Source organism: Saimiri boliviensis, chromosome 6, assembly GCF_048565385.1.
Source record: "Saimiri boliviensis isolate mSaiBol1 chromosome 6, mSaiBol1.pri, whole genome shotgun sequence".
In the NCBI taxonomy this organism is placed as follows: Eukaryota; Metazoa; Chordata; class Mammalia; order Primates; family Cebidae; genus Saimiri; species Saimiri boliviensis.
The window spans coordinates 133256375-133272036 of record NC_133454.1 but is presented as its reverse complement, the minus strand read 5'-3'; the positions used below and the strand labels follow the sequence as shown (position 1 = coordinate 133272036).

At 55.1% G+C, this 15662-nt stretch overlaps 1 protein-coding gene across 1 annotated transcript in view; it reads right to left on the bottom strand.

Moving 5' to 3' along the window:
- Positions 1–267: 267 nt before the first annotated feature.
- DEAF1 (DEAF1 transcription factor) overlaps positions 268–15662 on the bottom strand; it is a 44735-nt gene continuing 29340 nt past the window's right edge. The window contains exons 11-12 of the mRNA XM_039470462.2: positions 6851–6940; positions 268–695 (exon numbers count right to left, since the gene is read on the bottom strand). Coding sequence (XP_039326396.1) covers positions 591–695; positions 6851–6940 — 195 coding nt within the window. The 3' untranslated portion in view covers positions 268–590. The remainder of the gene's footprint in view (positions 696–6850; positions 6941–15662) is intronic.

Genomic DNA, 15662 nt, shown 5'->3' with positions numbered 1-15662 from the left:
AGTCCTTGGGCTCACTCAGGCAGCCTGGGCACAGGAGGGCACCATGTGCCCGAAGCCTGGCGTGATGCTCCCAGCAGCTGCGATGTTCTTGTGGAACAGAAGGAATGAAGACTCCCCTGGACTACACGTGCCCGCCACTGGACACCACGCTTTAGCCGGTCACACTTCCCCATGCACTGGAGGTGTGGTGGACTTGGGCTTCCCACCTGCATGGGCAGGAGGAAGGGAACCCTCCCGGAGGGCTGGCACTGAAACTGGCCGTCTGCGTGGGGAAGGGAGGCCTTATTTACACTTTATTGACAGACACACACGTATGTACATGCGTCGCAGCGCGGGCCCCACGGGCAAGACTGGACGCTCATGATCCTGGGGCTAGAAGTCTCTCCTCGAGCGGGCAGGGGCCCAGGCGGGAGGAGTCTGCTGCCCAGGGCACCATTACTTAAAGTTTCTTAATAACTCGTCCAGCAAGTTTCTTCACCTTCCCACACCCCTCTGCTCAACATCCCCCGAAAGTCCTTGGGGGGCCTTCGACCTGCAGAAACCTCGCAGGAGCGTAAGGGGACCCAGCGCACAGGGCGGCGGGGGGAGCCTCACACGGTCACCTTCTCCATCACGCTTTCGGCCACGTGGACTTCGTCTGCCTGCACCGTGACAGCTGCTGACTGGCCACACATGTGCTGGTGATCTTTCCAGTCCTGGAAGGGAGGGCACAACCACGTCAGCACGGTCAGGGGGTGGAGCAGGGCCGTGAGGCGGGACCTGGGCAGGGTTCCCCACCCTAGAGGCTGCAGCCATGTGTCAGCTCACACGGTGGTGCTGAGAGAACACCCTCCCCAGCCCCCGTGCACCTGCACTCATGGCCTCTGCTCCAGTCCTGCCTCCCCACACTCTTGGTTTGAGGAATTGGATCAAAAAGCAAGCAAAAGGTTTGGCACGGTGCCTCATGCCAGTAATCCCAGCACTGTGGGAGGCCAAGGCGGGCGGATCACCTGAGGTCAGGAGTTTGAGACCAGCCTGGCTGACATGGCGAAACCCCATCTCTACTAAAATTACAAAAATTAGTCAGGCATGGTGGCAGGCACCTGTAATCCTAGCTACTTGGGAGGCTGAGGCAGGAGAACCCTTTGAACCCGGGCAGCAGAGATTGTAGCGAGCCGAGAGGCTGTACTTCAGCTGGGGTGACAGAGCGAGACTCCATATTAAAAAAAAAAAAAAAGGCAAGGCCGGGTGTGGTGGCTCAAGCCTGTAATCTCAGTACTTTGGGAGGCCGAGGCGGGTGGATCAGGAGGTCAAGAGATCGAGACCAACCTGGTCAACATGGTGAAACCCCGTCTCTACTAAAAATACAAAAATTAGCTGGGCATGGTGGCGCGTGCCTGTAATCCCAGCTACTCGGGAGGCTGAGGCAGGAGAATTGCCTGAACCCAGGAGGCGGAGGTTGCGGTGAGCCGAGATCGCGCCATTGCACTCCAGCCTGGGTAACAAGAGCGAAACTCCGTCTCAAAAAAAAAAAAAAAAAGGCAAACAACAAACCAGGGTACGACTCTGCAAACCAGTTGTTTTGTGTTAGGGATGTAACAAAAAATATCACACATGCAGGAAAACATTTGCATATGTAAATATTACATATGTAAATTTCAATCCAGCTCTGTTTTTGTTTTGTTTTTTGAGATGGAGTTTCCCTCTTCTCTCCCAGGCTGGAGGGCAGTGGTGCAATCTCAGCCCACCGCAACCTCCACCTCTGGGGCTCAAGCGATTCTCCTGCCTCAGCCTCCTGAGTGGATTACAGGCACCCGCCACCACACCCAGCTAATTTTTATATTTTTAGTAGAGATGGGGGTTTCACCGTGTCGGTCAGGCTGGTCTCGAACTCCTGACCCCAGGTGATCTGCCCGCCTCGGCCTCCCACAGTGCTGGGATGACAGGCGTGAGGCGCCGCGCCTGGCTCCAGTTGTTTCTAATGGCGCAGATGAAAAGCAAAGTGGAACCAGCCTGTGGCTGCAGAAGGGCTTGTGGTTGTGGCTCTGCAGAAAGAAAAGTAGGGGATGGTGCTTGGCAGAAGCCGGGGATTGCGGCCGCTCCTGTGAGGTCAGCATGGAGCCAGGCCCCCACTGCTGCCACATGGAGTGCCCCGAGTGCCTTGGCACAGAGCCGGGCTCTTGAGGAAGCGCCAGGTGCTGACGTGCGGCAGCCTCGTCAGACGGAGGGAGGCGGCCCTGTGCACGGGGGCATGACAAGTGCGATATAACATGCAGAACAGAAATAAGCACATCCAAATGGTGACAGGTATTCTCTGGACGCAGGATTCCTGATGATTATAATAAAAAGGCAAAATTAGGCCAGGTGCGGTGGCTCACGCCTATAATCCTAGCATGATGGGAGGTCAAGGTGGGTGGATCACCTGAGGCCAGAAGCTCGAGATCAGTCTGCCCAACATGGCAAAATCCCGTCTCTACTACAAATACAAAAACTAGCTGGATGTGGTGTGCACCTGTAGTCCCAGCTACACAGGAGGCTGAGGCATGAGAATCGTTTGAACCAGGGAGGCGGAGGTTACAATGAGCTGAGATCCTGCCACTGCACTGCAGCCTAGGCGACTGAGTGAAATTCCATTTAAAAAAAAAAAAACAGCCGGGCGCGGTGGCTCAAGCCTGTAATCCCAGCACTTTGGGAGGCCAAGGCGGGTGGATCACGAGGTCGAGAGATCGAGACCATCCTGGTCAACATGGTGAAACCCCGTCTCTACTAAAAATACAAAAAAAATTAGCTGGGCATGGTGGCATGTGCCTGTAATCCCAGCTACTCAGGAGGCTGAGGCAGGAGAATTGCCTAAACCCAGGAGGCGGAGGTTGCGGTGAGCCGAGATCACGCCATTGCACTCCAGCCTGGGTAACAAGAGCGAAACTCTGTCTCGGAAAAAAACAAAACAAAACAAATGACATGAACATAGACTGTAGGTCTACAAAGCATGAGAGCAACAGTGGCAAAGTGCCGCTGCTGGTGTAGACCACTGCCCGCCCTCCTGCCTCCATTCGGGGTGGCCAGGAGCGCTTCCGGCTCCTGCCCAGATTGTGTGGGGCGGGGGGACTGCACCCTTCATGGGAGCGGCCACCACTGAGAGGACGTGGGCCCCAGACGAGGCCCCAGGAGTTCCAGATGCTCCCTTCTCTGGTCTACGGGTTGAGCCACTCCCCGGGGCCTGTGCAGCTAGAGGGAGGCAGGTTGCACATCTGTCGACTGAGCTACAGAAGCTCCCATCGAGTTCTTCACCGAGGCTGACTTTTAAAGTCAGAACTACTGGTTCTTTTTAAAGCCAACTTTTCCGTGTTAAACATCACTGTGATTCTTCCTGCAGTATAATGTTAAAATATTTTGGAAAAAAATCACTATCTGAAAAGCCAGCATTAGAAATTAGTGTCTTAGTTTTTGAAAAATAGAAAAAAACAGTTAAATTCACAAGACGCGAACAGTAAAAGTGCCTGAAGCAAACAAATGACAATCCCAGAATCACAGACTTTAAAAATGGTGCCTCGGGAGGCTGAGGTGGAGGGCACGCAGCTTGAGCAACACAGCAAGGCCCTGTTTTTTTTTTTTTTTTTGAGACAGAGTTTCGCTCTTGTTACCCAGGCTGGAGTGCAATGGCGCGATCTCGGCTCACCGCAACCTCCGCCTCCTGGGTTCAGGCAATTCTCCTGCCTCAGCCTCCTGAGTAGCTGGGATTACAGGCACGCGCCACCATGCCCAGCTAGTTTTTTGTATATTTAGTAGAGACGGGGTTTCACCATGTTGACCAGGATGGTCTCGATCTCTCGACCTTGTGATCCACCCGCCTCGGCCTCCCAAAGTGCTGGGATTACAGGCTTGAGCCACCGCGCCCGGCCTGCCCTGTCTTTATTTTATTTATTTATTTATTTATTTTTGAGACGGAGTTTCGCTCTTGTTACCCAGGCTGGAATGCAATGGCACGATCTCGGCTCACCGCAACCTCCGCCTCCTGGGTTCAGGCAATTCTCCTGCCTCAGCCTCCTGAGTAGCTGGGATTACAGGCGCGCGCCACCATGCCCAGCTAATGTTTTGTATTTTTTTTTTAGTAGAGACGGGGTTTCACCATGTTCACCAGGATGGTCTCGATCTCTCGACCTCGTGATTCACCCGCCTCAGCCTCCCAAAGTGCTGGGATTACAGGCTTGAGCTACCGCGCCCGGCCCTGTCTTTATTTTTTTTTTTAATGTTTTAAAATTAGCTGGGTGTGGTGGCTCATGCCTGTGGTCTAAGCTACTCGGGAGACTGAGGCAGGGGGTCAAGGCTGCGGTGAGCTGTGATGGCACCGATGGACTCCAGCCTGGGTGACAGTGCAAGACCCTGTCTACAAAAAAACCTAAAATAAATAATGAAATAAAAACTGACCTAAAATCCAATTAAGAAACAATCCAAATCTGATTTACGGTGATCCAGGCCTCAGATGAAAATCATGATGTGTGGGGCTTGCTTTCAAATGCTCAGGCCTCACCCCAAAGGCAGCGAGAGCCCTGTCCCGCTTGCCGCTGCACCCGTGGGGGCGGTGGGACCTCAGACTGCTCATCTCTGAGGCCCAGCGTCTCACCCTCCCCAACAGCAGTCCTCTCAAAGCGAGGCTCGGTGGCTCGCACCTGTAATCTCAGCAGTCTGGGAGATTGCGGCAGGTGGATCCCTTGAGCCCAGGAGTGCAAGACCACCCTGGCTAACGTGGCAAAACCCCATCTCTACTAAAAATACAAAAATTAGCCGGCATGGTGGTGCATGCCTATAATCCCCACTGCCAGGGAGGATGAGGCAGGAGGATCCCTTGAACCAAGGAGGTGGGGGCTGCAGTGAGCTGAGATGGCACCCCTGCACCCCAACCTGGGCAACAGAGCAATACTCCATCTCAAAAAATAAAATAAAAATAAATACATAAATAAATAAACCAGACTATCCTTTACAAAACTATTCTATAAGAAAATGAGAGGCTGGGCAGCCAGGCACGGTGGCTCACACCTGTAATCCCAGCAGTTTGGGTGGTTGAGGCAGGCATATCATGAGGTCAAGAGATCAAGACCACCCTGGCCAACATGGCAAAACCCCATCTCTACTAAAAATACAAAAATTAGCTGGCATGGTGGTATATGGCTGTAATCCCAGCTGCTAGGGAGGCTGAGGCAGGAGGATCGCTTGAACCCAGGAGGCGGAGGCTGCAGTGAGCTGAGATGGCACCCCTGCACTCCAACCTGGGCAACAGAGCAAGACTCCATCTCAAAAAATAAAATAAAAATAAATAAATACAATTATTCTTTACAAAATTATTCTATAAGAGAATATGAGGCTGGGCAGCTGGGTGCAGTGGCTCACACCTGTAATCCCAGCACTTTGGGAGGCTGAGGCAGGTGGATCATGAGGTCAGGAGTTTGAGACCATTCTGGCCAATACGGTAAAACCCCGTCTCTACTAAAAATACAAAAATTAGCCAGGCATGGTGGTGCACAGCTGTAGTCCCAGTTACTTGGGAGGCTGAGGCAGAAGAATCTCTTGAACCCAGGAGGCAGATCGTGCCATTGCACTCCAGGCTGGGTGACAGAGCAAGACTCAGTTTCAAAAAAAAGAGAATGAGAGGCTAGGAATGGTGGTTCACACCTGTAATCCCAGCACTTTGGGAGGCAAAGGCAGATGGATCATCTGAAGTCAGGAGTTCGAGACCAACCTGGCCAACGTGGTGAAACTCCATCTCTACTAAAAATAGCAAAAAAAAAAAAAAAAAAAAAAAAAAAAATTAGGCATGGTGATGGGCACCTGTAATACCAGCTACTTGGGAAGTTGAGGCAGGAGAATCATTTTAGCTCAGGAGGCGGAGGTTGCAGTGAGCTGAGATCATGCCACTGCGTTCCAGCTTGGGCGACAGAGCCAGACCCCGTCTCAAAAAAAAAAAAAAAAAAAAAAAATTACAGTGACTACAGCCTGGCACGGTGGCTCACGGCTGTTATCGCAGCAGAGGCTGAGGCAGGCGGATCAGCTGAGGTCAGGAGTTTGAGACCAGCCTGGCCAACGTGATGAAACTCCACCTCTACTAAAAATACAAAAATTAGCCAGGTGTGGTGGTAGCCCCTGTAATCACAGGTATTTGGGAGACTGAGGCATGAGAATCACTTGGACTCAGGAGGCAGATGTTACAGTGAGCTGAGATTGTGCCACTGTACTCCAACCTGGACAGCAAAGCAAAGCTCCATCTCAAAAAAAAAAAAAAAAAAAAAAAAAAAAGCGACGAAATGCGCCCAAGCACTCTGATTACGGTAGAAAAAGTAATACAGTCCTGAAATTCCATTTACTGCCTACAAAAATTCTCTTTCTGTGGAGTGGATGGCTGAATAACAGAAACAGGAACTGTGGACAGTCTTTCTCAAGTGGCTCTGCAATGGGTGTGGAGGCTAGAGAGCACTGACCAGCAGCCCTCAGGGTACCCGGCCACCGCCTGCAGCCCTCAGGGTACCCGGCCACCGCCTGCAGCCCTCAGGGTACCCGGCCACCGCCTGCAGCCCTCAGGGTACCCGGCCACCGCCTGCAGCCCTCAGGGTACCCGGCCACCGCCTATAGCCCTCAGGGTACCCGGCCACCACAGATGGGGCCTCACATGAGAGCACTGCCCAGCTGTGACACATGCCAGCCTCCTGCCGGGTCTTCCCGGAGCCAGACAGGAGCCCCAGACTCCAGGAGGGAGGGAGGGAGGAGGGAAGTCAAGTGTGGTCCAAGGCAGCAGGAGCACAAGGGGAGGGAGAGCCACCCAGGGGTCTACCCTGCAAAGGAGGAGGCAGGGCATGAGCTCGGTGCAGGTGACACCTACCTTGCGCTGGCAGAAGGTGGAGCAGTAGTTGACCTTGTGGCAGCCAGTGCACTCGCTCATGGCCTCCCGGCCGCAGTTAACACAGGATTGCTGCAAGGACACAGGAGGCTGGTCAGTGACGTGGCCATGGAGAGCCCAAGATGCCGGGAACAGAGGCAGGTGCAGGCCGGCGGCCCGAGGTCTCCCCACCAGACTCGGACTGCACCCCACCCCAGTGCTGCTCAGAACGTTCTTGTCACCTCCAGAATCAGCTCTTTCTGGCCTAAGTGCAGTTTGCCCCTTACATTCATGCATGGGAAAATCAGCATGGCCCGGGCGTGGTGGCTCACTCCTGTAATCCCAGCACCGTGGGAGGCTGACATGGGCAGATCACCTGAGGTCAGGAGCCAGAGACCAGCCTGGACAACATCTCGAAACCTCATCTCTACTAAAATTAGGATAATTAGCCGGGCATGGCAGTGTGCGCCTGGCATCCCAGCTACTCGAGAGGCTGAGGCAGAAGAATCGCTCACACCTGGAGGCAGAGGTTTCAGGGAGCCAAGATCGCACCACCGCACTCCAGCCTGGGCGACAGAGGGAGACTCTGTCTCAAAACAAAAGGAAAATCAGCATGGAAATCTTTCTCCAAACTCCAAGGAGCTTCACTCCAGCCCGGCCAGCACAGAAAAATCAAACTCAGGAGTCCACCACTACCAACACCCCGAGCAGGCTGGGGGCATCAGCCTGGGCATACCGTGGCAGCCACGTGTCCCAAACTGCCCCCGTGGCACCACAGCCGACACCCCACCCCCGCCCCACACCCAGCCGGTTTCTGTGGTTGATTGAAAAGATGACAGCAGCGTTTGTGTACTTTCTCCTTAAATTACGTTTTTGGAGTTTTTTTGTTTTGTTTTGTTTTGTTTTGTTTTTGCGACGGAGTCTCGCTCTATCGCCAGGCTCGAGTGCAATGGTGCGATCCTGGCTCACTACAACTTCCGTTTTCTGGTTTGACGCTGGAGCGACAGAGCGAGGCTCCATATCAAAAAAAAAAAAAAAAAAAAAAAAAAAGGCAAACAACAAACCAGGGTACGACTCTGCAAACCAGTTGTTTTGTGTTAGGGATGTAACAAAAAATATCACACATGCAGGAAAACATTTGCATACGTAAATATTACATATGTAAATTTCAATCCAGCTCTGTTTTTGTTTTGTTTTTTGAGATGGAGTTTCCCTCTTCTCGCCCAGGCTGGAGGGCAGTGGCGCGATCTCAGCCCACTACAACCTCCACCTCTGGGGCTCAAGCGATTCTCCTGCCTCAGCCTCCCGAGTAGCTGGGACTACAGGGTGCACCACCACACCCGGCTAATTTTTTGTATTTTTAGTAGAGACGGGGTTTCACCAAGTCGGCCAGGATGGTCTTGATCTCTTCACCTTGTGATCCACCCGCCTTGGTCTCCCAAAGTGCTGAGATTACAGGCGTGAGCCACCGCGCCCGGCCCTGAGGTTTTTCTTTGTAATCAGCACACAGGTCAATATGCTGTCAATAATTAATGTTTGCCACATGATGGACCGGGGTGCTCTCCGAGACAGAGGAACCACCGGGCCTAGGGAGAGCCCCTGGCGCTGAGACCCACACGCCCGGAACGTGCCCGGATCATCGCAGGCACTGCGGGAAGGGCTGGGGCCAGTGTGTGGGTGAGCCGCACAGGAAGCAACTCCAGCAGGGCCACACGCTCCCTGCGCACGTGTGGGTAGGACCTGCTCCGAGACTGTTCTGATGTGGCCTGCCGTCCTCGCAAGGGTCATCTTCCACATTTCTCCAGCTGTACGACATTCACAGCTCCAACAATTCAGCCACGTGCTTCAGAAAACAGGAGCATTAGGAGGAGTTTCTGCTAACTAACTTAGGTTGCCCCCTGCCTCTACTTCGGTATTTTTTGAGACAAAGTCTCTTTCTGGTCACCCAGGCTGGAGTGCAGTGGTGCGATCTCAGGTCACTGCAACCTCCACCTCTTGAGTTCAAGTGATTCTCGCGCCTCAGCCTCCCCAGTAGCTGGGACTATAGGCGTGCACCAGCATAACCAGCTAATTTTTTGGTATTTTCAGTAGAGATGGGGTTTCACCATATTGGTCAGGCTGGCCTCGAACTCCTGACCTCAAATGATCCACCTGAGTTGGCCTCCCAAAGTGCTGGGATTACAGGCCTGAGCCACCGTGCCCAGACTGTGCCTCTACTTTAAATGACAAAATGTTTTTCTTTTTTTTGAGACAGAGTCTCTCTCTGGTCACCCAGGCTGGAGTGGAGTGGTGTGACCTCAGCTCACCACAACCTGACTCCCTGGTTCAAGCGATTCTCCTGCCTCAGCCTCCCGAGTAGCTGAGATTACAGGCATGCACCACCACACCCAGCTACGGAAAGCCCGTCCCGGTGCAGCCTGGACCTGCCTCCTGGGCACCTCTTTGGCTCCAGCCAGGACTTTCAACCCCCTGGGCCTTTTGCAGTAGTACGCCCTTTGCAAAACCTTTTTGTTTTTTTAACTAAAAAAATATTTTTTTAGCAAGGAGCATGTGAGTCTGAATTAGTGAAGCATGAACTCATGTTCTCTTCACACACAGATACAGAAACGGGGCGAGATGTCCACATACACAGGTGATGCCCGTGTCCCTGCTCTGCAGCTGAGTGCCTCTGAGCGACACATCCCAGCAGCACCGGGCCCACCCGGCACCCAGGGCTCACTCTCTGCCTCTCCCATAAAAGGACTCGGGGCTCCGTGGAGGAGGGGCTGATTCCTAGGCCGGGGCAGGGAACACAGGAGGCGCCTGGAGTACCCTGCCGTGCCACGAAGCCACAACTTGCCCCAGATGAAAAGCCTATTGACGCATCAGGGGACACAGCAGCCGACTGCAGGAGCCCCCAGGGCCGAGGATGGACAGTGTGATTCACAAAACAAAGTAGGGTTGTGTTCTAGCTCAGAATTTAAAACATATGTAAAATAAGCCCATCCTGATACAAACAAATGATCAAATAAATAAACAGAAGTCCCCGCTATTCTGGATCCTCCCCTGTCTAGGAGGACGCCGGGCCGTGAACGTGCTCCCTGACTACATGTGGAAGAGGAGAAGCAGTCTCGTCACCAAGCAGCAGCCCCTGCTGGGAAGGTCAGAGCCGTCTGCAACGTCACTGGGCTGTCAGGGACGCCCATAGTGTGGTCAGAGACAGGCGACGCACCCCCCACTCCCCCACGAAACCTGCCATCCGCCCCCATGAGAAAGCACCAGACAAGCCTGGATGGAGGCACCTGCCCACCTCAGAACCACAGGGCACGGAAAACGAGGACTGACCAAGAGGCCGTCACAGACTGAGGGTGCTGGGCAGATGGTGTGCGGGAGCCGTGGGCGGCGGGGATGGGCCTGGAGCAGAAGCGGGATGTTGCTAGTGAGAGTCAAAGTCTGGAGTTCACGGTGACACCAGCACTGGCTTCTCAGCTACGGCCAAGTGCCCTGTGGACTCAGAAGCCACAGAAGGGAGGCGGCGGAGCAGCAGGAGGGGCCCTCAGTGCTCACTTTGCAACTTTTCTCTAAACTGAAATTATCCCGAAACACATTTATTTAATCTCAGCACTTGGGAGGCCAAGGCAGGCAGATCACCTGAGTTTGGGAGTTCGAGACCAGCCTGACCAACGTGCAGAAACCCCATCTCTACTAAAAACACAAAAATTAGCCGGGCGTTGTAGCACAGGCCTGTAATTCCAGCTACTCAGGAGGCTGAGGCAGGAGAATCGCTTGAACCCGAGAGGCGGAGGTTGCGGTGAGCCGAGATCATGCGCTGCACTCGGGCCTGGGCAACAAGAGCAAAACTCCGTCTCAAAAAAAAAAATAATGCATGACCACAGAAGAAGTGAGTGTGTGTTGCAGAAGGTTAGGACAAGTCACTGCGCATTTCTGCCGCCAAGGACGTCGGCGAGTCCCATTCTGTGCCGACAGGAAACTGTCAGGAATCACAGGACTGCAGATGGCGTGGAGGGCAGCAGTCCCCGGGCGGCTCTTGGCACAGGGGTTCCAGGCCTCCCTGGGCACCTGAGCAGCTCATGCTGCCAGAGCAGCTAGTATTGCCACTGGCATTCAGAGTTCTCTGGGCCACAGGCGGGCAGAGGAGCACCCTGCAGGGAGTCCTGCCCAAGCAGCGGGGCGGCCCTCAGCAGAGACTCCGAAGGGGTTCCCGGCCTGATGGGAACACACACTTAGCAACACAATAGCTGGTGTACTCTGGTCCAGGTGGAAAACAAGCCTGTGAATCACAAGAGCTGGTTTCATGATGACTGATTTTTACATTAGACAAATTACAGACAACTAACAAAGCCACTCCTTCAGAAACGGCCAACCAAGAGTAAGACCATGAGATCACTTATAAAGTGCCTATTAATTTTTTTACTATCAAAGAATGCATTAATAATGTATTCATTATTATTTCTGCAAATAAAATGGAGTCAATAACTTGAAAACCTAGATACCAGCCAGGTGTGGTGGCTCACACTGTAACCCCAGCACTTTGGGAGGCTGAGGCAGGAGGACCACTTGAGCCCAGAGTTTAAGGCCAGTCTGCGTGACATGGCAAGACCCTGTCTCTACAAAAACACAAATATTAGCTGGGCATGGGGGCATGTGCGTCTCAGCTACTAGAGACGCTGAGATGGGAGGACTGCTTGAGCCTGGGGCATGGAGGTTGCGGTGAGCCGAGATCGCACCACTGCACTCCAGCCCGGGGATACAGGGAGACCATATCTTAAACAATTAAACAAAGAGAAGGGAAACCTAGATATACCCAGGATGGAGCCGAGGCTGTGGCTGGAGGTAGCCTGGTGTCCAGGAAAACGTCATCTTTGAGAAGGAATTGCCCCTTTGCCTCTGATGTCTGAATTCCACAATTTTACAACAGCCAAAAGACACCTTAGACTACCCCGCATCCACCCCGCGTGGGGCTTCATTTTCAGGCCTTGGGAATGCCCAAAGCACCTGCCTGGCCTCACTCCTGCCTCAGGAACCCCCAAAGCACCTGCCTGGCCTTGCTCCTCGTCAGGAACGCCCAAGGAGCCCAGCTGGTCCCACTACCCCCTCAGGAACCCCCAAAGCACCCACCTGGCTCCACTCCCTCTGAACCTGCACCTGGTCCCGCGCCATGCCAGCAGCAGGTCTTCCAGCCGTGAGGCCAAGGTGGGCCCCAGAGCCCGAGCCTGTGTCGTCTGTTAAGAGCACATCGGTTGTGCGCACTTGTGTGCTTGTGGGACACTCACACTTGACCACGCTGCAGACACAAACAGTGCCCGCACTGCTGAGAGTGGCCACAGGAACAGACAGAAGTGTCCAGAAACCGCCGGTCAACGGTCCCAACTGTGCCGCACACGCCCTCCCGGCAGCGAGGGACACACGGGGGCCCGCCCCGTCTCGCCCAGGCGCTGTGCAAGGGGCTCTTGAAGGCACGCCGTGACTGAACCGGGCACTGCAGAGTAACAGTGAGGACCAGCAACTGGCTGGCCACTTTGCTGACAGTGAGCAGCGTGAGTTTTCCACCGGCCAATAACCCCAGGTCTTCCTGGGTCTGCGCTGGCTCCGGTCGTCATTTCCAGTCCTCAGTCCACTTCCTGTGTGCTGAAATCCCGTGGCCCTGGTGTTGCGACTGAAGCAGCAGACGCCCCTGTCTGGGCATGCCTTGGCAGCCGTCGGCAGGTGCCAGGTATGACAGCACAGCATGCAGGATCACGCATCTCACAGGGAGTGCCTGCTTTTTTTTTTTTTGAGACGGAGTCTTGCTCTGTCGCCAGGCTGGAGTGCGGTGGCGTGATCTCGGCTCACTGCAACATCTGCCTCCTGGGTTTAAGTAATTCTCTGCCTCAGCCTCCCGAGTAGCTGGGATTACAGGTGCTCACCACCATGCCCAGCTAATTTTTGAATTTTTAGTAGAGATGGGGTTCCACCATGTTGGCCAGGATGGTCTCGATCTCTTGATCTCATAATCCACCCACCTCAGCCTCCCAAAATGCTGAGACTACAGGTGTGAGCCACCGCGCCCAGCCAGGGAGTGCTTTCGTTATGACTTACTCTCAGAGCATGTGAGCGCTGACGGGGCCTCGATGGAGCCAAGTCCACGTCCCCATCACCCCCGAGCCGACTGTGGGCGAGTCCACGTCACCATCACCCCTGAGCCAACTGTGGGCGAGTCCACATCACCATCACCCAGAGCCGACTGTGGGCGAGTCCACGTCACCATCACCCCCGAGCCGACTGTGGCGAGTCCACATCACCATCACCCCCGAGCCGACTGTGGGCGAGTCCACGTCACCATCACCCCCGAGCCGACTGTGGGCGAGTCCACGTCACCATCACCCCCGAGCCGACTGTGGCGAGTCCACGTCACCATCACCCCCGAGCCGACTGTGGGCGAGTCCACGTCACCATCACCCCCGAGCCGACTGTGGCGAGTCCACATCACCATCACCCCCGAGCCGACTGTGGGCAAGTCCACGTCACCATCACCCTCGAGCCGACTGTGGCGAGTCCACATCACCATCACCCCCGAGCTGACTGTGGCGAGTCCACATCACCATCACCCCCGAGCCGACTGTGGGCGAGTCCACGCCACCATAACCCCTGAGCCGACTGTGGGCAAGTCCACGTCACCATCACCCCCGAGCCGACTGTGGCAAGTCCACGTCACCATCACCCCCAAGCCGACTGTGGGCGAGTCCATGTCACCATCACCCCTGAGCTGACTGTGGGCGAGTCCACGCCACCATCACCCCCGAGCTGACTGTGGGTGACTCCACGTCACCATCACCCCCGAGCTGACTGTGGGTGACTCCACGTCACCATCACCCCCGAGCCGACTGTGGGTGACTCCACGTCACCATCACCCCTGAGCTGACTGTGGGCCTCCCCCGAGCCAACTGTGGGTGACTCCACGTCACCATCACCCCCGAGCCGACTGTGGGCGAGTCCACGTCACCATCACCCCCGAGCCGACTGTGGGCACAGGCCCTCTGTGCACAGGGCTGCCTGCCTGCCTAGGGGCTGGGTGAGTGGCAGGCAATGGCCTGGGGTTCAGAGGCACTGGGAGAAGCCCAAGCGCCCTTCCAGATCCACGCCTGGGTCTAGTCCAGAGGCTCCTTTTCCGGTACACAGTGAGTTCAGGTGAAGCAGCTGCCTGATTCCACAGGCCTGGCCTCCTCTGGAGAGGCAGACGGGGAGAGGGGAGACTGAGCAGGAAGCAGAGCTGGACGGGGCTTCCGGAGAAGCTGCTGGAGCCAGTAGCCGTGAACCAGAACTGGGAGAGCCCAGGGTCCCCAGGCATGAAGGCTGAAATACAGCCCCCAACTTGGGGTGCGCAGGACCAGCGGGGGCTGGACAGTGGGGCCCAGGGGGCTGCTGCTGCATCCTCGGGGTCTGTCCCAGGACCATGGGGCTTCGCCAATCCCACTATGGGGCAGAGGGGTCCCCATGACTGTATCCCGAGAGAGCACGGCAGCTCAGCTAAAAGAGCAATGCAAATTAGACTGGATTATTCTCCCTGGAGGAAGAAACTGAAATAAGAGAAAACTCCAAAAATCAAGCAGGTTTATCTGAAAGCCAAGCCGCACGCCTAAGGAGATCAAAGGATTAGTCTAATAGCATCTTTCTGAGCTGGGACAGAGTTTGCTGTGTCTATGAAAAGACCACGAAACAGATCTCTGAGGAAGCACTGGGCAAAACCAAATCTACAGCCCAGCCCTGCTCCCGCCCCCGAAAGCCCAAACACCTCTTCCCACTGGCCAGGCAGGGTCTGGCTGAGGTGGGACTGCAGAGCTACCTCCATGCCTTCCCAGCCTGTCCCGCCAGTGCCACCTACCCCCTCCTGGGCACCTGGCCACCCCTCTTGTCCCCCCCAACACACCCCCTGGCTCCCTGGGGAGACTCCATGGCCGAGACTGCCGGTGGGGGTGCTATGAAGAGCTCCTGGGGACGTGGGGATGGCAGGCTGCTCCCGAGTATCCCAAAGACACCAGCAACCCTCGCTCACTCGGCCATGGCAGGGCGTCAGCCTGGCTTTGGAATCTGACTTCCCATGCCGAACAGGCGACTCACCTGGCTCTGGTCTGGCCCCGCCCATCTGGCTATGTGAACGTTAGGCTGACACCAGAGAACAAGGCAGGAAAACGCCCTCACTTAAAAACCCCCACGCCTGAGCTTCAAGGCAATGTCACCGAGACACAAGCCACTCTGGGCACTGCTCCCGGTACCTACAGCCTCACGGTGTTAGGAGGGGCCCCACGGGGAAGCAGCTGCTCCAGCGCCTGGCTCCAGCCCTCCAAATCCCCAGGCACGGAGGCACTGTCCAGGCACAGCACAGACCTGTTTCTGAGCTCTCTAGGAGTCGGTGACATTGTTATGACTTTACAACTTATGTATTCCTCTCCCTTTCACACATCTCTGTGCTATGCTATATCTAACACTTGAAAAGGAAGCTAGGGAGACTGGAGAAAGCCTGAGAGAGAGGCTGGGGGACGGGGTTAGCGCGCAGGGCAGCATGGTCAACAACAAAGCAGGGCCACGGCAGTGAGTCCAAGGCCTGCGGCGACTCGGCCGGCTCCTGCTGGACACTGTGCCCTGGCAGCCACGGGCATCTGCTCTTCTGCCGTGTGGAATCTCCGCAGAGCTCATTACATGCACATGAACGCACATTTCCTGTGGTTAAAACTAGCAACCAGCCCCAGAATGGCTTCAGCTGGGCTTCATTTGATTTTTTTGAAATTCCAGATATAAGGCCAGGCACAGGAGGCTGAGGCAGGCAGATCACCTGAGG